The following is a 24,340-nucleotide window of genomic DNA, read 5'->3' on the forward strand; positions in this document are numbered from 1 at the left end:
GCCTTACGACCGACCAAAAAAATTTTTTAAAGGCTGAAATGAAAGGTTGAGTGTGGTGGCTCTAAGCTGTAATGCAAGCTAATCCGGAGGCATAAGCAGGAGAATCCACTCCAAAATAATAAGTAACTCAAAAGGGGCTTGGGGCATGGCTCAGGTGGTAGAATGCCTGCTTAGCAAGCATAAGGTCCTTCTTTCAAATTCAGTATCAGAGAGAGAGAGAGAGAGAGAGAGAGAAGATTGATGGAGAAGGAACTGAACTTTGTAGAGGCTTTGGCTAAACACAGGGGTAACTGCTAGACTCATTTATCACCTATACAAATAGAATAATGCATTTCTCAGTCAGTCTCTTGGATTTGCCAACCAACCCCCACCTCCTAGCTCCTCATACATATAAAGATGTCTGACTAGCTCTGATGAGAAGCAGAAAAGATGGGAGATGCAATTTAAACTTACCATTCAGGATCCACTGCCGTCTAGAGGGAGCCCTTATCTGCCCTGGGCTGGGACACTGCACTGACTGGAAGTGAGGGCAGAGGAAGTGAAAAGATTGAGAAGTAGGACAGCGGGAGCAAAACACAGAAGGCAATTCTGAGGTGGGGGATTTCAGTGCACTCTGTAGCAACCTGATCTCTTCCTTAAAGATGGTTGAATCTCTGAGACTGGTTTTCCATGTTGTGTGACACCGTAATGCAGTCATTTCCTCCTTTCTTTCTTGGTGTGGGACCTTGGGACTGTTGTCAGTAGCAATAAGTAGAGGAAACTAATGTGACAGATGGATTGATGGCTGAAGTTTGTACTGGGGGTGCAAGAAAGTGGAGGTCAAATGAGGTCAATGAGTGTGTGTGTGTGTGAGTGCGTGTGTGTGCGTGCATGCGTGCGTGCGTGCATGCGTGTGTACATGTGCATGTCCCCATCCCCTCTCTTTCTACCTTTTCACCTTCCTCCTCCCCTCCCTTTTTCCATGCTCTCCCTCTTTCTTTCCCTATCTCCCTTCCTTCCTCTGGCAAAGTGTTTGATCCTTCTCACTATAAGCTACCTGCCTTTCTGCTCTTCTGTCTTCTCTTACCCGTGGCCCCTCCCCACCCCTCAGTCCAGGCCAAATGAAGGTACATGAGAGAAAACAGTACCAGGGACAGCTCCCAGGCTGTCCTACCTAGGAGGGAGTCAAGAACCCTTCTCCCAACACGCTCATCCTCCAGAGGATTACACATCAGCTTTTCTTTCTTGTTTCTGATTAACTCCAGTTTCACATCCTGCTTGTAGGCACTGGAACCGAAGTCCCATTGAAATTCTGGAAGCATTGACAGTACAGAAAATGATTGAACCATTCTTTTTAAAGTAGTCACAGGCCTTAGTTGGCCTGGCTCAAGCTTAGTAGACATCGTTGGCAAAAAGTGTCCTTCAGATGGCCCATTGATCCTGATGTGTGGACCTAGTGCACCTGTGCCCATGGGGCTGCCTTATAGGGTGCGTGTGGTAGGAGACACTGGTTTTGGAGAAGTGTAGATTGCACACCAGCACCGGAGGGGCAATTCATAGTTGCTCTGGGTTATTCTGTTTGTAGGCATTCTACTTCTCTGCTGAGATTGTGAGTATTCAACATAAGGTTAGGACATTCTTTACCACTATCAGATGTCTTATGTGTACTTATACAAGAAGTTTTATACGACAAGGCTGTATGAATTTTGTAACTCGAGGTTTATAGTTTTTGTATACTTCAAAAATTTTTAAATATATATGAAATTTTATATATACTAGAAATACATATATATACACACACACACATATATATATATATATATATATATTTGAGCCACAATGCCATTTTTTACTCTTTTTGTAGTTAATTGGAGAAAAAGTCTCACAGACTTTCCTGCCTGGCTTTGAACTGTGATCCTCAGATCTCAACCTGACTAGCTAGAATTAGCCACTAGTGCCCAACAGTATATTTTGTTATTTAATATATGTTATTTCATGTATATTTATTTTTAAATAAATGTACTTATGAATATAACATATTTATGAATGCAATTTATTTAATAATTATTTAAATATATTTATTTAATATTTAATTTATATTTATTCAAAGCTCATTTAAGTTACTTAACTAATTATTTTATAGCAATTTAATTACTATTTATATTTAATATTCATTTGAATATATTTATTAGCATAGCATATTGTACTAATAGTATATTAATGAATAAACGTAAAACTATGATATTTTATTAACATACAAATATTTTTAATAAATGGATAGGACATAAAATTTACCATGCTAGCCAGTCTTAATGTTCCTTCATTATTGTGCAGTCGATCTCTAGAATTCTTTTCAAAGCAAATTCTTACCCATTCCCTTCTCCTGCTCCCTGGCAACCACTGCTCTGTGTTGTATGTCTATGAATGTGACTGATCTGTGTACCTTGTTAGGTGGAATAATATAGTATTTGTTGTTTCATCACTGGCTTATTTTACTTAGCATATTGCCAAAAAGAAAGATTCCTTCTTTTTTAAGGAAATAATACCATGTTTGTTTATTACTCATGCTTTGCATTGGTGGAATGTGGCTCTTGCAGATGATGCTGCTATGCACATAGGTGTTCAAATACCTTTTTGAGATCCTGATTTTTAAAACTTATGACTTATTTTTAAATGGGGTGAAGAATCCTGTTTCATAGTATCACACAACTTTGCATATGTTTATTAGCTTTTGGAAAGAATCAAGGATATGGCAATGTCTTTGTCACTTTTCTGCTGCTATAACAAAAGCCCACAGACTGGGTGATTTATAAAGAAAAGATACCTATTTTTCACATTCTGGAGGCAAAGCGGTCTAAGATCAGGATGCTGGTGTCTGGCATTGGTCCTCTAGCTGAGACACAACATGGCAGAGGGCCTCTCAGAGTGTGGGTGCACTGACAAAGCCTGTTAGCTCAGGTCTCCCTTCTTCTTGGTATAAAGCTACTAATCCCAGCATAGGGCCCCTACCTCATGATTTCACAGAACTCTAATTACCTCTCAAAAATTATACCTCCAAACACCATCTAAGTATGAATTTGGGGATGAAGTTTCTAACATGAATGTTGGGGAGCACATTTAAATCATGGCAAGTGCTAATTTCACTGGGGAACAACTATATTGCATTTTAGCTCATTTTTTTCAAGAACTCTTTTTTACTTTCAATTTTTAAAATTATTTTTATCATTATAAAAGTAATGAACAGAGGAGCTACAGTTACATAAGTCAGGTAAAGGAATTTTGTTAGAACTGACATGTGAGTGCTTAGCGAATCACCATTCAATAGACAGTAGCAGCAGGTCAGCTCATGCTCTCATTGGCTAACACACCAATCAAGGGCAGAACTGGAAGTGACATCACATATTACTAAAATCCTCCATTCTAGTTTCCCTTCTCACAACATGAAGTCCCACACCGCCCTTCTCCAAGCCAAGAAGGCACACCAACCCAGAGGGAAAGTAAGTGTTGTCCAGCCACATTCTATTCCACCACGGAGCATCCTTTTCATTGGCAAAGATCTGTACCTAATATCTGTGATCCTGTTTCAGAGTCAGAATAGGGGCAAGGCTACAAAAATAATTGCCTGAATGGGTTGATCAAAGAAATGATCTGCCACGTGCCAGTGGCTCACACATAATCCTAGCTACTCAGGAGGCTGAGAGCTGATGATTAGGGTTGAAAACCAGCTAAGCGGGAAAGTATATAAGACTGATCTCCAGTTAACCACTGGAAAAACCAGAAATGGAACTGTGGCTGAAGTGGTAGAGCTCTAGCCATGAGCAAAAAAGCTCAGAGACAGCACCCAGGCCAAGCCCCAGGAAAGAAGGGGGAGAGGAAGGAAGGAGAGAAGGAAGGAGGGAGGTAGGGAAGAAAAGAAAGGGGTTAGCGGCTCACATGTATACTCCTAGCTACTCAGGAGACTGAGATCTAAGGATCGTGGTTCAAAGCCAGCCCAGGCAGGAAAGGATGTGAGACTCTTATCTCCAATTAACCACTAGAAAACCTGAAATGGTGCTGTGGCTCAGAGTGGGTGAATGCTAGTCTTGAGCAAAAAGGATCAGAGACTGTGCCCAGACCCTGAGTTAAAGCCCCATAACGGACAAAATAAAATAAAATAAAAGGGGAGGGAGGGAGGGAGGGAGAGAAGAGAGAAGGAGGGGGTAGGGGGAAAGGAAGGGAAGGATGGAGAAAGGAAGGAGGGGGAAAGGGAGGGAAGGAGAGGGAAAAGGGAGGGAAGGAGGGAGGTAGGGAGAGAGGAAGGGAGGGAAAAGGAGAAGCTAGCCAGTCATGTGAATGGAAAAGATTTCTCCCCTGCCAAAACTAGCCTCTCTTTCATGCCCGGCATTGTCTGCAGGCATGTAAGAGCCATGTTCTCAATCATTTAGCATTCAAATAGCTAAGTCGGCTCCACTCTCAGCTCAAAGATGATTAGGGAGCCAAAGTGTTAGCATCCAACTCTCCTGCCAAGAGGAAAGGGAATCTAGTTCAGAGACCAAAGCAAAGCTTATTCATCTTATCTTTCAAGACCTTAAACCAGAGTCCTCCACAGCCCCCCCACACCCCCAGCCATAGGTCCTCCAGCATTAAAGAGCAACAGAAATCAAATACCTATCCATGACAGGAGAAATAGCGGAGAAATGGGGTGAAGGTGACAGATTCTGAAGAGTGAATGTACACCTTTGTGCTCTTGCCTTCTTAAAATTCATCCTTTCACCTGCCAGCCTGGAGAATTACCTATTTACATAACTAGCTTCCTAAAATGGAATATTGGATAATGGTACATGGCGGCTTACTTCATTCGAGCCCATCCCCAGGATAGGAGAATGATCCAGAAGCTCTCCGACAGCATGGAGTATGGCATGCTGGCTTAAAGCCATGTGTCTGTGTGGCCTGATCCTGTCAGAGCTAAGCAGGTGTCAGGCCTGATTGGGCCAAAGTGGAAGAGTACAGAGCAGGGAGGGGGGGCTGATTCAACAGTGGTCTGCTGTCTGTCCCTCACCGACAGCATCTCTTCCTGGGTTTCACAACAGGGTCCTTGTTCTGCCCACAGTGCTGTGTCAGACATGACCCACATACAGGACTTGATGGGGGTGGGAGAACTTATAGGATCCATGGGGACAACCCAGCGCGGGAGCTAATCAGTAGCTCTGATCCATGCCCGGGCTCTGTGCCAGACTCGCACCCCCCATTGGTCCTCTCCACTGCACAAATCTCCCTCCCATCAAAACTGGAACCATGCTGCTTGCTTATAGGAGGAGTATAAATAAGTGATAAGGAAGTGTTCTGATACTGATAAGCGGGTGTAGCTCCTCAGTAGGCCAGATGTATCAAAGAAGGCAATTGTGTGTGTTTGTTCCTTTATTTTTCAGTGTTCCGGTTCCCGTAGTCAGTTTAGAGAAAATTCCTAACCTAGTGAAGGCAGATGGTGCCAATGTCAAAATGAACTCTACAACCACTACTGCAGTCACTTCTTCCTCCTCCTCCTCCTCCTCTTCCTCCTCCTCCTCTTCCTCCTCCTCCTCCTCCTCTTCCTCCTCCTCCTCTTCCTCCTCCTCCTCCTCCACCACCACCACCACCTCTTCCTCCTCCTCTTCTGCTGTCTCCGCCCCACCTCTAATTAAGCCCATCCTGATGTCCAAGTCGGTGCCACCTTCACCTGAGAAGATCTTAAATGGCAAAGGGATCCTGTCTGCCACCTTAGACAAGAAACACCAAAATGGCACCAAAAACAACAACAAGCCTTACCGGAGACTTTCAGGTATGTGTTAGTATCATTAGAGTCTGGTTCATAATAAGACTAAAACTGAGTCCCTTGTGTAACCAAGGGATGATACGGTCATATAATTAAGCAGCTCTGTTTCATTGCCAAGGGAACATGGAGTATATTTGCAAACAGGACCCCCATCTGAAAATGCAAAGGAGAACTGATTCTCTTATTCCAGGGGCAGAAAAAGCCTCCAGCTTTGTGAAGTATTTAGCAGGAGTTACCCCCAGTGGCTCAAGAAGCAGTATGCTCTGCACAGACTGCTAGTCTGTGAACTCTGTAGAGTTAGCAGGGAGCTGAGCAACCAATGCTGCGTGGCTGTACGTACCCTGGCTGCTATAGAAGCTCCTGGCCCCTGTGGAAGCATGACTGCTATAAAGTTGGGTAGTCCACCAGGATGTCTCATAGCTTGCTGGGCCACTGCACAAGAAGACATGGGCCTCTAGCCTTCACATTGCAGGACTCTAGGTTGATTCTGCAAGTGGAGCTCTCTCTGTCCCTTCCCCATAGTCAGGGTGGAATTCCCACTGGGGATAGTACTACATAGTGGGGGTTGGGAAGTTGTCTGAGCAGATACATAGCTACTCTTTATGGTGACAGGTGCCCTGTTAGAGGCCCCATGGGAATAATATTTGCTTTGGATCTGTCCAAGAAGGAAATATGGAAGTTCTGTTATCTCCAAATGACCAAAGGTGTAAACTTCATAATTTCTCCACACACCAAGGGTGCTATCTAACGGTGGCCAGGAAAAATAAAATACAGTGAAAGCTAACCATTGAAAGAAAAGGTATCTTCTGGTGTGAGCAAGGGTTTTAAGCACTCTAGGAGGTGTGGGTAATTTCTTACTTTCGACTTCATGTTTATCTGCATTTTTAGTTTTCTACTGTACATCTGTAATTCTAAAATGGTGTCTTTTTTTTTTTTTTAAGTACTTCAGGCCCAGAGCATTAAAGCAAGACAAGTACTGTGCCTGGCACAACTTTCCATGTCTTGTTCACACACTATCAAGAGAAAGGGAGAGCTGGGGGTATGTCTCAACTGGTAGAATGCCTCCTGCCCAACAAGCACAGGGCCCTGAGTTCAAACCTCAATACCGTAAAAACACAAAAAGAAAACCGGAGAAACATAGAGCCTATTTCTGTCTACAAGCATTGTAGGGGTCTCGATTCATGGGCTGAGTCCCCAACTTCCCTCTTCCCAAATGGCTAGTGCAGAAATGGGTGGCCACATCCCTGGGGGAAAACAGAAAAGGCCTGTCTTGAGTCCAGAAGCCATGGGGCTCTCTACAACAGAGGCATGACCGTGGCTTTCAGCTGGCATCCCAGTCCCAGTCTGAAGTTGTGTAGGGATTTTGATTTTGTGTGTGTCTGTGTGTGTGTGTGGTTATTTTCATTTTGTGGGTTATTTTATTTCATTGGAGCTTTTGCTTGTTTCTACCTCACCCTCACATTTGGCAAGCAGTGCCTACCCCAGCCAAAACCTCTCTCAGTTCTAGACCAACATGAGGTGCTGGTGTGGGTTTGGACCCCAGGAGGAGACCACCACAGCAGACAGCCTGGAGCCTGGCACCCAGGCACCCTGCTGCCTGCTAAGAAAAGAGTTCCAAGAAAAGAACATCTTCAGGACTAGCAGTTTTCATCCCTGAAAAAAGGAAGTGTTAAAAAAAAAAAGGAGGGTCAAAGCACAAAAAAGGAGGGAGGCATTTTGATAGCTGTGAGTATAGGATGGCTTGCTTGCACACGTCAACATAACCACCAGAGCAGTGACCCTGAAACTCCTTTGAAACTAGAACATTCATTCATTATGCTCCAAGTTTATGCCACCAATTGCAAGCAGCTTCCAGTCTAGGGAAACTCTCTTGAGTTTGTAGCCCTAGGGATGCCCCAAGTTGCTGAAGAACCCCTGCTAGCGGCAGCCACCTCACACACCCAAAGCTGTGCATTCCTGCTCTGCAGGACTCAGGTTGTGCTGGGTGCCTTCTAGAAACAACACAAACAAACCAACTTCAACTCTGACAAGCCCTTAAAAGATGGTCCCCTATCCTCACGTTTTCCAAGGATGGAGGGCACTTTTGATATCCCAGAAGCAATGAAGGATCCTTAGATGTAATCTCCACACAAGCCATCAACAAGAAAGCAGTCCAACCAGAAAGATATAGGGAAAGCCACGCCTCCCCAGCCTTCATCCAGGAGAGCCAGGGTACCTTGTCCTGTGAGGCTTCAGGGCCACGACCGGGACAGAGCAAGCTGTGAGATTACCAAGCCCTGCTCTCAAGGCACTTCAGGTTTAGCCACATTGAGACTTTTCCCTGCCCTTATCTGTGGCTTTGCAAGAATGTTCTGAATCAGGAAAATGATTTAGTTGGTTCACAAGGCTGTGTGGAAAGCCTGCACTCAGGGCTTTGCAGAGCACGAGGGGCAGGTCAGGCTGACATGTCAAGGAACAGTCTCCCACCTAAATGGCTAAGGTAACAGGAAGGCCAGAGTGAGGGGCGGAGCTAGGAACTCTGGGAGCAGCCTGGGAAGCAAGGGTTCCTGGGTCTCAGGTGACTGTCCCTGACCTGCATCTGCTATGCTCAAAGTGCCAAGAACCTGTAGAACCATTTTAAGTATAATAAAGTACTGTAAGTAGCCTGACTCTTTTGCTTCTGGTGACGCCTCCCACCCTATTCCTTTGCTGGATTTAGGAAGGCGGAGTTCAGAGGAGGGTGCCATCTTTCCCTCAGCAGTTCTTGAAGCATATTAGCAGCTGGTTAAAAAAGAAAAGAAAAACAGGAGAAAAACAAAAAAAAGATTGCCTGACAATGTCTCACTTGTTGGTGCATATGTGCATTTTTTAATGTACTCTTAATGCCAAATCCTATTTAGTCTCCCTTTTTCTTATATTTTTTATTTGTTTCTTAAACCAGAGAGAGAATTTGACCCAAATAAACACTGTGGAGTATTGGATCCCGAGACAAAGAAACCTTGCACAAGATCCCTCACCTGCAAGGTATTTCTCTTTCCATAAAAAATACTATCTGCTCTAGCTGGGGCCTTTGTCGAAATGTTTGCATGCCACTTTCTGCACACGGCAGGGTGTGGATCCTCGACATGACCTCCAGCTGTTCTTTGTAAGGGAAATGCTTTCTTCTCATCCATGGTAGCAGAGTGCCTGCCTCAAGCTGGCTAGCTTTTTAAGGGAGGGAGAGAGAGAGAGAGAGAGAGAGAGAGAGAGAGAGAGAGAGAGAGAGAACTAGGCTTCCCCAGTTACTTGGGAGGCCAGACAGTAAATTGTATTTATAGGCACTCACAGGCGGTTCTAAAGCCTGCTACGGTTTAATGTATGCAGGAGCGGCGGCGGCGGTGGCAGCAGCGCCCTGAAAGGCAGCCCTAGGGAGAAGGGTGAGATGCTACACCCTTGATCCAGCCACCCGGGGTGGCCAGAGGACAGAGGACCCAAGGTGGCTGACTGCCACTGAGTATCCCAGAGCTCCGATTTTCCTCCTGAACTGCTAGTGCTTCTTGGCATCAGGATGGCAGCTAAGGCCCTCTCTGCCTAGTGGCTCTGTTTGTCTGAGCTGACTGGAGCCTCCCACCTGCCCTTGGATTAACTCTAGCATTCCCTCACGCTTGCCTTTCATCAAAGAGGTTGTCGCGGGTTCTGCGTGGAAACTCGTCATCTCGTGCCATTTGTTTGGAGGAAGCATTGGCTTGTTAACATCAGGAGTGTAGAGCATGGTTGCATCCTGGGATCTCAGCCTCTCCCCAGCCACAGAACAAGAGCTGTTGTATTGAAGTTGACTTGTCAAGCACCTCTAAATTGCCATGGTTGCTATTTCTGAAATGCAAGGGCCCAGGGAAGCAGGTTTATGTGCTGATCAAAGAGGCTGTGCTTCTCATCTCTCTTCTCCTTAGACACACTCACTAAGCCATCGGAGGGCAGTCCCAGGCCGGAAAAAGCAATTCGACCTCCTCCTGGCAGAACACAAAGCCAAGTCCCGGGAGAAAGAAGTTAAAGAGCATCTCCCGACTACCACAAGGGAAATACTTCCAAACCAGGCTGGGCTAGTGCAGGATTCTCTGCCCGGATCTTCAGGGAGCTCCGGGCCAGAACCGAAAGTCACATCCCCTGCGAAATCCAGGCCACCCAACTCCATACTCCCCAGGTAAGTCCTGAATTGGCAATAGAAGCCCTGAATCCTGGGCTAAGGATTGGGTCATGCACTAAGTGAAATCCTAATAGATAGTACTATCACAACATAAGGGGCTTTTGAAGTTTAAATGAGGTCATGTGCATAAAGAGCCTTAGCCACATCATTTGTGTTCAGCAGATTGTACCGCTGTCTGTCATCATTGTCACCACACCATCAGTCTCTGTAGCAGAGCTTTTATCAGACAGTGTATGCTTTTACAGGGGAGCAGTGGGGTGTGGCTCAAGTGGTAGAGTGCTAGTACTGCCTTGTCCCAGTACAGCCACAAAAAAAAAAAAAGAGCTAGAAATAAGAACCTGGAAGGGTGATAGACCAGCTATCAGACAGTTCCTGGCTACTTGTGATTTTATATTAGTTGACAATTTCTGGGGTGGGATGGGGAAGCCTTAGGTAGATCAGGAGTCAACATGCCTTAGCCCCCTGGGCCACATGAGCCAATTTGCCACAGGATCTGTGATTTATTTTCCCCAACTCTCTGATGATCAAAACCTAGGAGGAAGTTGGCAGGTTTGAGGTTGTTTGTTCTTGTATTTCTCTCCATGCCAAGCAGGCTTCCCTTCTAAGCCACCTCTTTGGGGTTTTTATTTGCTTCTCGTAAGCAGAAAAGAATAGACACAAAACAGAATTGACACTCGTTTAGTTTAAAAGCAAATTTAAAGTCTATGTATATCTGTTTTGGTGGGCAGTAGACCCAGGTAATGAGACAGAGAACTATATAAATCCAAAAATACCTAATAAGCCAAGTGCCTAGAGTCATATCTGTAATCCTCGCTACTCTGGAGGCTATGATCTGAAAATCACAGTTTGAAGCCAGGCAGGAAAGTGCATGAGACTCTTGACTCCAGTTAATCACAAACACGAACATACACACACACACACACACACACACACACACACACACACACACACACACACACAGAGCCATTGAGTGCTTACTCCATAAGCAAGGTACCAGGTTAGATACTCTCAAGGAGGGGTAGAGAGAAAGAAAAAGATAGAACTAGACTCTGAATTTAAAACTGTAGAGTTTAGAAAATGAGATATGGCTCAAATATCCAACACTTTGCATAAAAAGGAAACATTAACAATACTCAATGAGAAGTGCAGATAGTTGTGTTATCTGATGTTTTATGCATGCAGTGTACCTGTATATTATCTAATAAGTAAGTAGGCTTTTGGAGAATATTGCTAGAAAAGGGAGTTGATTTTTTTTTTTTTTTTGCCAGTCCTGGGCCTTGGACTCTGGGCCTGAGCACTGTCCCTGGCTTCTTCTTGCTCAAGGCTAGCACTCTGCCACTTGAGCCACAGCACTCCTTCTGGCCGTTTTCTATACATGTGGCTGGGGGAATGGAACCCAGGGCTTCATTTATAGGAGGGAAGCACTGTTGCCACTAGGCCATATCCCCAGCCCCAGGGAGTTGATTGTTAAAACAAAAATAAATATTTGATGGCAACTGTTTCTGGTTCACCCGATTCTCACCCTCATGGTCCTGGCACTTGTGGTGCACATCTGTATGTCAGACAGCAGAATTCTTCAGCCATTATGTCTAAGCTAAGCTCCAGGCATTCAAGGGGATGTAGTCAAGTAGAACTGGCCCCTGTGTGTTTCCATCATTGCAGCCACTGTTGTGTAGTTGTCATGTGTTCACTGAGCCACACTCCCAGTCTTTTTTTTTTTTTCTCTTAGTTTATTTTTCAGATAAGGTCTCACTCACATTTTTGCCTGGGTCAGCCTCAAACTGTGGTCTTCCTACCTCTACCTCCTGAGTAGCTGGGATTCTATGTATGAGCCAGGATACTCAGCTCATTTTTGAGAGGTATCCCTAACTTTTATCAGGCTGGCTTAAAATCACAACCTCCTCTCTGCTCCCTGAGTAGCTGGGATTATAGGCATGAACCACCACACACAGTCCTGCACGGCCATTCACCTCAATGCTAGTTGTTGTTTAAGACTGTTACCCTGATTTGAGACTTGAAGACAATTCTGTTTCAGACATCTGGGAAAGGCTTCAATTCTGTATAAACAGTCACTCGTTATTTAAGACTTCATGGGCAATTACAATTGCAGTGAGTATCAAATCCTGTATTTTTGTGGGTTTTTCCTATATGTACATTCCTATAATCAAAGTTAATTTATAAAATAGACACAGTAACTAATAAGAAAAGAAAGTGATTTTAAAAAAAGAACAATTATAACAACCTACTATAATAAAATTGCCAGCACCACTACTCTTGTATTTTGGGGCCTTGGCTAAATAAAATTAAAGGTTATTTGAACAAAAACACAGCAGTACTATCTCAGTCAATCTGATAATTAACTGAGCTGCCAACTAACTGGTGTAGGGTAGCATATAGCATGTGGATACACCGACAGTGGGATGCTTTATATGCTGGCAGGACAGCGCAGAACCACAAAATATTTAACCATACTACTAGAAATGTGAGTGTTTAAAAACTAATGAATTGTTCATTTTAGCATTTTTCCATTTAATATTTTTGAATCTTATTTGACCCTGAGTAACTAAAACTATAGAAAATGTAACCATGAGCTTTGCACTGGTGGCTAATGCCTGTAATCCTAGCTACTCAGGAGGCTGAGAACCTGAGGATTGTGTTTCAAAGACAGTCTGGGCAGCAAAGTCCACGAGACTTTTATCTCCAATTAACCACCAGAAAACAGAAAGTGGAGCTGTGGCTCAAAGTGGTAGAGCACTAGCCCTGAGCAAAAGAGCTCAGGGACCATGCCCAGGGCCCAAGCTCAAGCCCCACAACCAACAAAAAAAGAAAATAAACCCTAGGTAGACTATGTTCAGTGACTTTCAAGTTCTCTATAGCTATCAAGTATTTTCATTCCAACATAGCCCTCCATGGGGCTACCACCTGATCACCATGCATGCAGAGCTACGTTCTCCAGACTCATAAAGAATCACTTAGGAGTCCCCAAGTACTCTTAAGGAGCTGGATCTGAAAGCTGTCTTTCATTAAACATTCCTTCACCATTTTTGGCAGAGGGACTCCTGTCATCTCACAGTGGTTCCTGACTTAACAGAAAAATAATGTGTAGCAGACAGTGGAGTCTTCAAGATCTACATCGCTCTGCTCATGCTGGGCACTGGTGGCTCATGACTGTAATCCTAGCTATTCAGGAGGCTGAGATCTGAGATCTGAGGATCACAGTGTGAAGCCAGCCCCAGCAGAAAAGTTTGTGAGACTCTTATCTCCAATTAACCACAAAAAGTCAGAAGTGGAGCTTTGGCTCAAATTGTCGAGTACTAGCCTTGATCACAAAAGCTCAGGGACAGTGCCCAGGCCTACATTTCAAACCTCAGGATCAGCAAAATAAATAAATAGCTCTGCTGCTTGATTGTGTAATTTTCAGAGGAGTATTCATCTAAAGGGAACACCAGGTGTTTCTGTTTTCTTAAGGAAGCAGAAGAATGAGTAAGAAAGGTTCACTGGCAAAAAAAAAAAAAAGTCTTTGGAAAGGAAGTGGAAGCAAAAGGCCTATGTTAGATACAGATATTTTTCACTTGTAATTATAGCTACTTAGGAGGCTGAGGTCCAAGGATCACAATTTAACAGGAAAGTACATGAGACTGATTTCCAGTTAACCTAGAAATAGAGCTCTGGCTCAAGTGGTAGAGCAGTCGCCTTGAGTGAAAAAAGCTAAGGGACAGTACCCAGACCATGAGTTCAAGCCTCAGTACCAGAATGCACATATACACAAAAAGTCAGTCTCACTATCTGTGGCTCAGGCTGGCCTCAAACTCAAAATCCTTGTGCCTCTACATGTTGAGTGCTGCGATGACACGTGTAGCCACCACTCCTGGCTTAACAGAATCATTATTATTATTTTTTTTTTTTGGCCAGTCCTGGGGCTTGGACTCAGGGCCTGAGCACTGTCCCTGGCTTCTTTTTGCTCAAGGCTAGCACTCTGCCACTTGAGCCACAGCATCACTTCTGGCCATTTTCTGTATATGTGGTCCTGGGAATTGAACCCAGGGCCTCATATATAGGAGACAAGCACTCTTGCCACTAGGCCATATCCCCAGCCCCAGAATTACTTTTCAAAACACTTTTCAAGTTGATAAATGCACCAGAAGACTTAAGAGTGAACTCTTTTCTGAAGTTAATAGGAAAGAAAGGCTCATTCTAGATTAGAGTGAGATCCTATATAATCAGATTGAAGAAAAAAAAAACATGATCAGAATTTAATGTTGTAATCCCACAAAACTTACAAATATGCATACTCATATTAATTATTTATATAATAGATACTTCATTTATACTAAGTATAATTGGCAGAAAAGAAAGAAGACTATCACATGTAAATGGACTTATTCTAACTTAATAGAAAATGATAGCATGTGAGGTTTTTGTTTCGGTGGTACTAGGGTTTGAATTTAGGCCTACCAATTGAGCCATTCCTCCAGGCTTGCTTTTTTGATGGTCACTTGGAAATGGAGTCTTGCCAACTTTCCTGCCCAGGCTGGCTTTGAACTATGATCTTCCAGGTCTTGGCTTTCTGAGTAGCTAGGATTACAGATATAAGCCACTAGTGCCTGCTGTAAATTTACCTTGATGACTCTGAATATTTTAACTCTCATATTCTTGATTTGCAACATATTCTCAAACTACTAAAAGGAAACTTGGGTGAAGAGTTAGAAAAGTTTGTTAGATAACAAGGGTTGGAAAGGGATTTGGAGTGGAACTCTCCTCTCTGTGCTCACTAACTAGATAAACCTAATCATAGTTCTGAGCTTCTCTGACCTCAGACTGCCTGTCTAATTAAAATTTAGTGAAAATATCCTGAGGGCTTAATATGTACTCAATTAACAAATAGTAGCTTTGAATAAATTGTAGTGGTATTTCAAGAGAAAACCCTGGAGTAAATGAAAACCTTGCTGCTACCTTTTTGGTTTTTTTTTGTTTTTGTTTTTGTTTTTGGCCAGTCCTGGGCCTTGGACTCAGGGCTTGAGCACTGTCCCTGGCTTCTTCCCGCTCAAGGCTAGCACTCTGCCTCTTGAGCCACAGCGCCGCTTCTGGCCGTTTTCTGTATATGTGGTACTGGGGAATCGAACCTAGGGCCTCGTGTATCCGAGGCAGGCACTCTTGCCACTAGGCTATATCCCCAGCCCTGACCTTTTTGTTTTGTTTTGTTTATTATTATTTTTTCTTTTTCCTTTTTACTGGGGATTAAACTTTTATATGTCTGCCTCACAGGCCTCTTTCCCCAGCCCTAGCCTTAGGGCCCTTGAATATCCTATGGTCTTAGTCCATTTCATGTTGCTACAACAAAATACTGTATAATGTATAAAGAAAAGTGGTTTTAATAAAAGAGAAAGTTTGGCCCCCACCCTTTCTATATCTCTTGCCTGGTCATTCTTCTGCCATCTTATGGCCCAGCACAAGGCCCTGGCCAGGCACTGGCACCTTGTCCTTGGACTTCCACAATCCCATGCCAAATAAACTAATATTGTTTATAAATATTTTAAGAGCTTGTTTGACTCACAACTCGGATGACTAGATAGACCAAGCCACATGGAAGCAGCCTGAAGCAGTGCCCAGTGAATGTGACGGCACCTATACATGCATATCCTTCCCAACTTGTAACCCCTTCTACCAGAGCCTCTGTCACTTTTGAAAAGTATGAAAAATCAGCTTGGTAGCTGAATGATGAAAATCAGCCTGGTAGCCTGGTAGCTCACGCCTATAATCCTAACTACTCAGGAAGCTGAGATCTGAAGATCATAGTTCAAAGCCAGTCTAAGCCTAAGCAGGAAAATCCATGAGACTCTTATCTCCAATTAAGCCCCAGAACAGTCAGAAGTGGAACTGTGGTTCAAGTGGTAGAGAGCTAGCTTTGAGCAGAAAAGTTCATGGACTGAGTCTAGGCTCTGAGTTCAAGCCCCAGGACCAGCACCAAAAAAAAAAAAAAAAGTATGAAAAAATCTTTTCAAAAGCTCTGCATCCCCAAAACTGAATGTCCTTTTATTCTGTATACCCTTTTTTGTTTCCTTTTCCTGGAGTTCATTTTGATAAATATTACTTTATATAATCAGATGCACATAGGCATTGTGCCTTTGTGTTCCTCTCCTAAGAATATACTCCTTTGATCTCATCATATGCCCTTTTCTAAACCAATAATTAGCAAGCAAGACTGAAGAAACTTGTTTTCTCCAGGGTTAAGCACTGTGTCTCTGCTGATAGTGTGTGTGTGTGTGTGTGTGTGTGTGTGTGTGTGTGTGTGTGTGTGTGTGTGTGTTGATCTCAGGGCTTGAACTCAGGCTGTAGACTCTGTCTCTGTGCTTTTTCACTCAAGGCTGACACTACCACTTGAGCCACAGCTCCACTTCCAGATTGTTTAGTGGTTCATTGGAGGTGAGAGTTTCATGGGCTTTCTCCTTCCTGGGGTTGGCTTCAAATGGCAATCCTTAGATCACTGGACCCTGAGAAGCTAGTATTATAGGCATGCGCCTCTGGCCCTTGGCTTCTGCTGATCTTTTTGTTCCTTGCCTCTAAAGACTTTTTCTTTTCAGTCCCTTTACTGTCATTTTTGTAGGACTTTGGGAGAGAGGTAAATGTGTGTGATTCCTCTGCCCTGTTTAATAAGGGTTCTTAGCATGCCCATGGCTACTGAAGCCAAGATACAGAAACAGCCTACATGTCCACAGATGGATGAATCTATAAAGAAATTTTGACACATATAACACAGTTAAATATTATTCAGCCATAAAAGAGGGGAATACTGCTATTTTCAACAGTATGGATGAACCTTAAAGGCATTGCTCTAAGTAAGATAAGTTAGACAGAGACAGACATGTGCTGGATGATCCCACAACAAATGCCATATGAATCTGTAAAACGTCAAACTAAGAAACAGAAGGTAGAATGCTGGTGCCTGAGCCTGAGGAGTTGTGGGGCAACTTCAAGTGATAAGATGAATAAAGTCTAGGAGTCTAATATATAGCTGGATGGCTGTAATTAGTAATATTCTGTTTTATATTTGATAAGTGCTAAGAAAGTGATCTTAAGTGCTGGGGATGTGGCCTAGTGGCAAGAGTGCTTGCCTCTTATACATGAAGCTCTGGGTTCAATTCCCCAGCACCATATATACAGAAAATGGCCAGAAGTGGCGCTGTGGCTCAAGTGGCAGAGTGCTAGCCTTGAGCAAAAAGAAGCCAGGGACAGTGCTCAGGCCCTGACTGAGTCCAAGGCCCAGGACTGGCAAAAAAAAAAAAAGTGATCTTAAGAGTTTTTCATTAAAAAAGTAACTATTAAAAGTGATGGATATGTTAACTGACTTGATTATAGTAATCATTCTACAAAATACACTGTGAAATCATCACATGTGTTCTTTATATAAGCATAATGTAACCCTTAAAGCTGGGGAAAAAAATAAAAATACACACCCCCAAAAAACAGGAAGTTCTTCAGCAACTTTTTTATGTATACTTGTACAAACCTTTTTTGTGTTTTAGTTTTTGTTATGAAAATTCCCCATGTACAAGAAAGTGGAGATAGTAGTATAATGAACACCTGCCTACCTAACTTTAAGTTGCTGTACTGATACTCTGCAATTATAATGGCCTCTCATCTACATATTTTGATAATGTATTTTGAATTGCAGATATCATGGCATTTCACCTGTAACAGCTTCTAAAAGCATCTTAAAGGGTAAAGATAACTTCCTGTATAACCGTGATGCTGTTATTGCATTTAACGAAGTCCAGCTGACTTTCATCTTGGTCCTGCTGTGATGGCCAGAGGTTCAATGGGCGCTTATTAAAACATTTGGAAACAAACACTCATCATTAGAGGACTTAGTAAAATGTGACAGATATGGATTACTGAAAAATATAAAAACTGATAATACTTGAAATGATTTCTACAACATCACTAAGTTTAAAAAATAGTATGTATATACTCAGGAGGTTGAGATCTGAGGATTGTGGTTCAAAGTCAGCCCAAGCAGGAATTTTTGTGAGACTCTTATTTCCAATTAAGTACTCTCTGCTCTCCCCCAGAAAAGCTGGAATAGACCTGTGGCTCAAGTGGTAGTGTGCTAGCCTTGAGTAAAAAAGCTCAGGGATAGTCCCCTGGCCCTGAGTTCAAACCCCAAAACCAGAATTCCTCCCCACCCCCCAAAAAAATCCTGGAGGGACAAAACCCAAAATGTTAGTAGCATCTGATCTTGGATAGCAAGATAGGATTTCTGGATGCTGTTTTCTTTTTGTGTTTCTGCATCATCTAAATGGTTTTGCTGTTTTGGTCTCCAGCTATAAGCAACTAATAGTGTTGCTTCCTTCTGACACAGAAGAACAGGGATGGATAAAGGCTTGGAGAGATGTTTGCTTCGGACCATAGGCCTTTAGCATACAGGCTGAATGCATCCTTGTTTTAATTTTTATTTATCATATTTTGGGTGGTCCTGGAGGTTGAACCCTGGGCCTGTGCTTCCTAGGCAAGTGCTCTACCACTTCATCTAGATTCCCAAACTGAACCCTTTAAAAAAAAAAAATAGGAACAGGAATGTGAGAGTCAATAGTAAATTGTTCTAACCAAATTTTTATAATGATGAAGCCAAAAGCTACCTGTGGCTTTGTTTACTTTTGTTCTGCTCATCATAGTACAATAGTGGGGACCATCCCCCTATCCACTGCAGTTTACCATTCTAGTTGAAACTCTACTAATTAAACATAACTCTCCATTCCTCCTTCTCCTGCTCATGGCTGATGCTCAACCACCTAAGCCTAACTTGTGTGATTCTGGGGTTTGAACTGAAGGCCTTGTACACATTCAACTTGCTTGCTTATTTGGTACTCTACCATTTGAGCCATGCCTCCAGCCCAACTTTTTGCTGTTTATTTGGGAAATGAAGTCTCTTAGGTTTTACTGCCAGGACTGGCTTCAAATTGTGATCCTCCAAACCTCAACCTATTTAGTAGCTAGGATTACAAATGGAGCCACCAGTGCCCAGTCCATTCCTCCCTCTTCTAACTGATAATTGCTGTGTTTTGGGCTTGTTGTTTGGTTTTTTCCAGGCTTGGGGCTTAAACTCTGGACCTGGGGGTCATCCCTAAGCTCCTTTTGCTCAAAGCCGGCTCTTGAGCCACAGTGCCACTTCGGGCTTTTTGTGATTAATTAGAGAGAAGACTGTCATAGACTATCCTGCCCAGGCTGGCTTCAAACTGTGATCCTCAAATGAACTTTAAAACCTGGGGTGGGGGTGGGGGGAAGCAGGAGAAAAATGGGGGGGGGGTAACAAGGTTCGATAAGAAATATACTCATTACTTTACCTATGTAACTATAACCCCTCTTTACATCACCTTGACAATAAAATAAAATTGTTTTTTAAAAGTGTGATCCTCTGGGGCTGGGGATATGGCCTAGTGGCAAGAGTGTTTGCCTCGTATACACGAGGCCCTGGGTTCAATTCCTCAGCACCACATATATACAGAAAACAGCCAGAAGTGGCGCTGTGGCTCAAGTGGCAGAGTGCTAGCCTTGAGCAAAAAGAAGCCAGGGACAGTGCTCAGGCCCTGAGTCCAAGCCCCAGGACTGGCAAAAAAAAGTGTGATCCTCAGATCTCAGCATTCTGAGTAGCTAGGATTACAGGTGTGAGCCATCATCACCTGGCTGATAATTACTCTTTGGCTTATATAAGTGGAATCAGACACTAGTGTCCTTTGGGCAGGGTATTTTTTTCACACTTTGTTTATCTATTCATCTGTTGGTGGGAATTTTGGGGGTTTCCTACCTTTGTGGCTTTGTTTTTAAGTAACTCTACTCTACTTTTGGAATCTGGTTTGCCTTCAACTACCTGATACCTGAAAAGATTTCAAGACAACAAAGAATACAGGGTAAAAACAAAAAGGAAAGGTTGACAAGTAGCTTCATGCTACTTGAGGGAGCAGCTTTCAAAGCAGAAAAACAATTTGCCTTTTTAAGATATTCTTGATTTCAGAACTGGGAATATGGCCTAATGGTAGAGTGCTTGCCTTGTATACATGAAGCCCTGAGTTCGATTCCTCAGCACCACATATATCGAAAAAGCCAGAAAGGGTGCTGTGGCTCAAGTGGTAGAGTGCTAGCCTTGAGCAAAAAGAAGCCAGGGACAGTGCTCAGGCCCTGAGTCCATGAGAGTGCATTCTGATGATTGTGGTGTGTGTGTGTGTGTGTGTGTGTGTGTGTGTGTGTGTGTGCCGGGCTAGAGTTACCTCCCCTGGTGCGGGGATGCTAAGCTTACTCCCTTATCAGTGCTCCCCTTTTCACCCTCTCCCCTGGGCACCTGACCAGCAGGTGGCCAAGGTGGAGCTAGGGACACGGGCTAGCCTAAGGTGCACATGGCCGAACGAGATCCCCTTTTCCTCCCTCCTTACCCACCAAGGAAGCCAGGTGCAGACGGATCTCAGAGATGCTTCAGAGAGCAATCCAATTTAATCGGGAGGGGCTCACAGTAATACAGTAGTGATGACGAGGATTGAGCATGAGCTGGCGATAGGCTGGCGAGCTTGTCCATCCAAGAGCAGCTCCCAAGGACCTCCCTCATGGGCTAACGTCACTTCCCATAGTACCGCCCTCTGGGCAAAGCGCGTGAAAAGGGGAGCACACGTGCTCACTGGCGCAAGGTGGGGGATGGTCTCAAAGCTACCCCTTCTGGTTCCGGACCCAGAAGGAGATAGGTGTGGCTCACTTCCACACTGCCCCAGGGCTGGGGGAAGGGCCGCGTCTCAGGAGCGCTCTCCTCTCCCTTCCCCCCTTAAGGCCAAGATGAACCCCCAACATGTGTGTATGTCAGTAAAAAGAAAATAAGGTAAACCTATCTATGTTAGCAGAAAAGTCAGAGAAGGGATGGTTTGTTGTCTGTAATTTTTACTACTTTGTCACTTTCATCCAGCGGCTGACCTGGGAGAGCAGCAAAGACATGAGGAAAAAAAAGTTTTGGGGGAATAGAAATCAATTTTTTTGTGGTTCCAAGCCAGCCTGGGTTCATAATAGACTTTTATCTACAATTTACCACTAAAAAGCCACAACTAGAGCTGTGGCTCAAGGAGTAGAATATTAGCCTTGAACAAAACAAAACTAAGGGACAGCACCCAGCACCCGGAATACAAATCCCAGTACTGGCACAAAAAGAAAAAATCAGATGTGGTACAAACCCGTATTCTCAGCTATTCAAGAAGTGAAGGTTGGAGGGCTGGGGATATGGCCTAGTGGCAAGAGAGCTTGCCTTGTATACATGAGGCCCTGGGTTCAATTCCCCATCACCACATATACAGAAAACGGCCAGAAGTGGCGCTGTGGCTCAAGTGGCAGAGTGCTAGCCTTGAGCAAAAAGAAGCCAGGGACAGTGCTCAAGCCCTGAGTCCAAGCCCCAGGACAGGCCAAAAAAAAAAAAAAAAAAAAAAAAAAGAAGTGAAGGTTGGAGGATCATCGATTGGGCAAAATAGCTCTCTTTGAAGACTAACCAAAGCAAAACAGGCTATTGGCCAAATACAAAGTTCTGAGTTCTAACTCCAATACTACAACCACCGCCTTGCCCAAAATAGCAAAGACAGTATTCGCAGGACTGTTTCTTCATGACTGATACTTTGTTGAGTGATCTTCTATTGTTCACCTGGTTGGAAGGTCAGCCTGTCAGATTTCACTGTCAAGGGGAAGCAAATTATGACAAGTACAAATTACTTACATACAAATGAGTGAATAGTTTTACCCCAGAGATATCAAGCAGGGGAGAACCTTACTCCCCTACGCAAAGCTATCACTTAATCTGCCTTCATTTTTTCCCCTTTTACAAAATTTCCATCGACCTGCCTTCTCTGACACAGTGCTAAGGCTCATTAGGCTGCAGCCTGGGTACCATGACACTGGATGGGTCATGTTTCCCTCAGAAAAGTTGATTCTGTTTGTTCTCTCCCCTTGCTTCTAGACCATCATCTGCAAATAGCATAAGCAGCAACGCATCTTCAAATCTCAGCAGCTACACTCCAGAGCCCCCCCTGCCCTCAGCTGGAGGTGACCTTGCCAGCCGACTGTCCAGTGATGAAGGAGAGATGGACGGAGCTGAGGAATCTGAGAAGTTCGACTGTCAGTTCTCTACGCACCACCCCAGACCTCTTGCGGTAGGCCTCCTATCCCTTCTGCATGGTCCCCTATGCCTCAAAGGCATCCTGGCAATTGTGGTAGAGGCCTGCATTCCTAAGGAGAGGATGCAATGCAGAACTGAACTAAAAGGTTTATCTGGAGGTCAAACAGGGGCCATTAAAAATGCACTTGACTATCACATGAGTGAAGGAAAGGATTCCCAGCTGCTTTGGATCTTCTAAACACCTGAGCAGTTGTGATCCACCTGGAAGTGAGAATGCTTGAGACACTGTTTATATAAGTGAGCTGAAGAGCTGACCTTCTGGCTGTGCCCATCTAAAAATGGAGCTCCTGGTGTCCAGAATTAGCTGAGAGCACCTGCTGGCAAAACTGCCTTGACAGCATGTAAGGAGTATACCAACCCTCATTGATGTTCTTCCCTGATGGTCCTAAGTCTTACTGTTATTAGTAGATGTGACCAGATGGCGCCAGAACTGAGAAAGAGATAGGGCACACATTACATATCCTCATGTTTGCTTATTAACAAAAAGGGCACTTTCATTCCATTTGCTTGAATGAGTTCACTTTAGCGATTCGAACGGTTTGAAATCAAAGTGGGGAAATTGAGGCATCAGCTGGAAGCTAGTTTGCATTTGTCTATGAGCCCTTGAGAAGGGCAATGCCTAGTGCGACAATCACAAAGCCTAATATAGTGACCCGGAACACAGGCACCACAGTGGTTAACTCTGGTGGCAGTCAGAACCTGCAGGATTAGCTTTGAGTACCTTTAGATCTCAGGGACTGGATGAGTGATGTCAGTCTGCATCAAGATAGAGGAAGGCCCTCTTCCCACATCACTATGATGATTGAAGTTTGAATCTATTTCCTGATTCTCAGATTGATGTTGCCTGTGGCTTACCTACAGCTGGAGACTTTGCCTCTTAGCTAATGCAGAAATACTCAAGGGTGATTTCAATCATCTCTGCCTACAATTAGTAGAAAACTCAACTACTACACATGAAAAACATTTATTATTTCACCTAGGGCATTGCAAGATTGGGTCAATTTGGTCACAATGTCATGGGACTGAGGACAACCTCTGTGCCACTGTTGCCCTTCGTGCTGGTCTCAATACATCTGCTACAGCTCCAATGTCATGTCTTCACTCAGTGACATTCCACACAGGTTGAAAAATAGGTCTCCCAAGATGCTGTGGTCTCTTGGTTGTTTGTTTGTTTCTCTTTTCTTAAGTCTTATAAAATCATCTTGGGACTGGAGACACATACAGCACAGTAGTACCACACAGTCTTAGTAAGGGTGAGTCCTTAAGTTCAAACCCTAGTATCAGAACACCAGGGTGGGGAAGAGAAAGAGAGAGAGAAAAAAAAATTCCTATATCTACCAGAAGTAGGTCACCACACAAACACACACACACACACACACACACACACACACACACACACACACACACACACACACACTGTTATGTGGCAGGGAAGAAAAGGATTACAGAGACACAGGGTGAAAACAGCTATGGTTCTTCCCACGGTTCTAGAAGGAGACACATTTTCGCTGTTCCTGCTCTACCTCAGCTATCAGAACACCGATGTGGTCTGCTGACCAGGGAAAGTCTGGGCCAGTGAGAGTAGGTGCAGTGGGCAGGGTGGACAGCAGCCACTGTGCCCACTAGGAAGCTCAGCAGCTCCACTGAGGGCACACCACACCTATCCAGAAACAGGAGCCTCCCTGGCCTTGTATCTCTGTGGCATTCGATACATAAATAACCCAAACCAAAAGGTGCTTGCCATTCCTGAAGTCTGAGAGAGATACAAGCTGTACCAAAAGGCCAGACTCTAGAGGCCATCAAGACATTTGTCCAAAGGGCAAGCTGCAACAGTAGACTAGTGAAGCCCTGGACAGGATGCATTCATGGGCCCTTAATGTGTTGTTCATTAAATGGAAAAGCCATGGATTTGTCTCTGTGTTGTCTTCACTCTCATGGCCATTAAATCACTTTATTGTAATGAGCACTCACCCAAAGTACCCTTAGCAACTGGGATGAAGGAAGAAATGATGTCTAGACCTGGAACAGCTCCACCTGTAACTGAAAACCAGAATCATGCTTTGTCAACAAGAACTTAATATGAAGGTGCAGAAAATTATTTTTCATCGTGGTACTGGATTTGATGGGTGGCAAGATTTTAATGCAAAGGCCCCAGAAAACAAGCAGAAACAGAACAAAGGGAAGGCCTTACATTTCCTCCCGAGGATTATTCAAA

The 24,340-nt window shown here is 43.9% G+C and overlaps 1 protein-coding gene across 1 annotated transcript in view; it reads left to right on the forward strand.

Moving 5' to 3' along the window:
- The window catches only part of Atxn7l1 (ataxin 7 like 1), a 237,979-nt gene that overhangs the window by 201,917 nt on the left and 11,722 nt on the right, over window positions 1-24,340 (forward strand). Inside the window, exons 5-9 of the mRNA XM_048339821.1 lie at window positions 5,388-5,482; window positions 5,597-5,776; window positions 8,691-8,773; window positions 9,679-9,929; window positions 21,907-22,099. Of these exons, the coding sequence (XP_048195778.1) occupies window positions 5,388-5,482; window positions 5,597-5,776; window positions 8,691-8,773; window positions 9,679-9,929; window positions 21,907-22,099 (802 nt within the window). The remainder of the gene's footprint in view (window positions 1-5,387; window positions 5,483-5,596; window positions 5,777-8,690; window positions 8,774-9,678; window positions 9,930-21,906; window positions 22,100-24,340) is intronic.

This window comes from Perognathus longimembris, chromosome 2 (genome assembly GCF_023159225.1).
Source record: "Perognathus longimembris pacificus isolate PPM17 chromosome 2, ASM2315922v1, whole genome shotgun sequence".
NCBI classification, from domain to species: domain Eukaryota; kingdom Metazoa; phylum Chordata; class Mammalia; order Rodentia; family Heteromyidae; genus Perognathus; species Perognathus longimembris.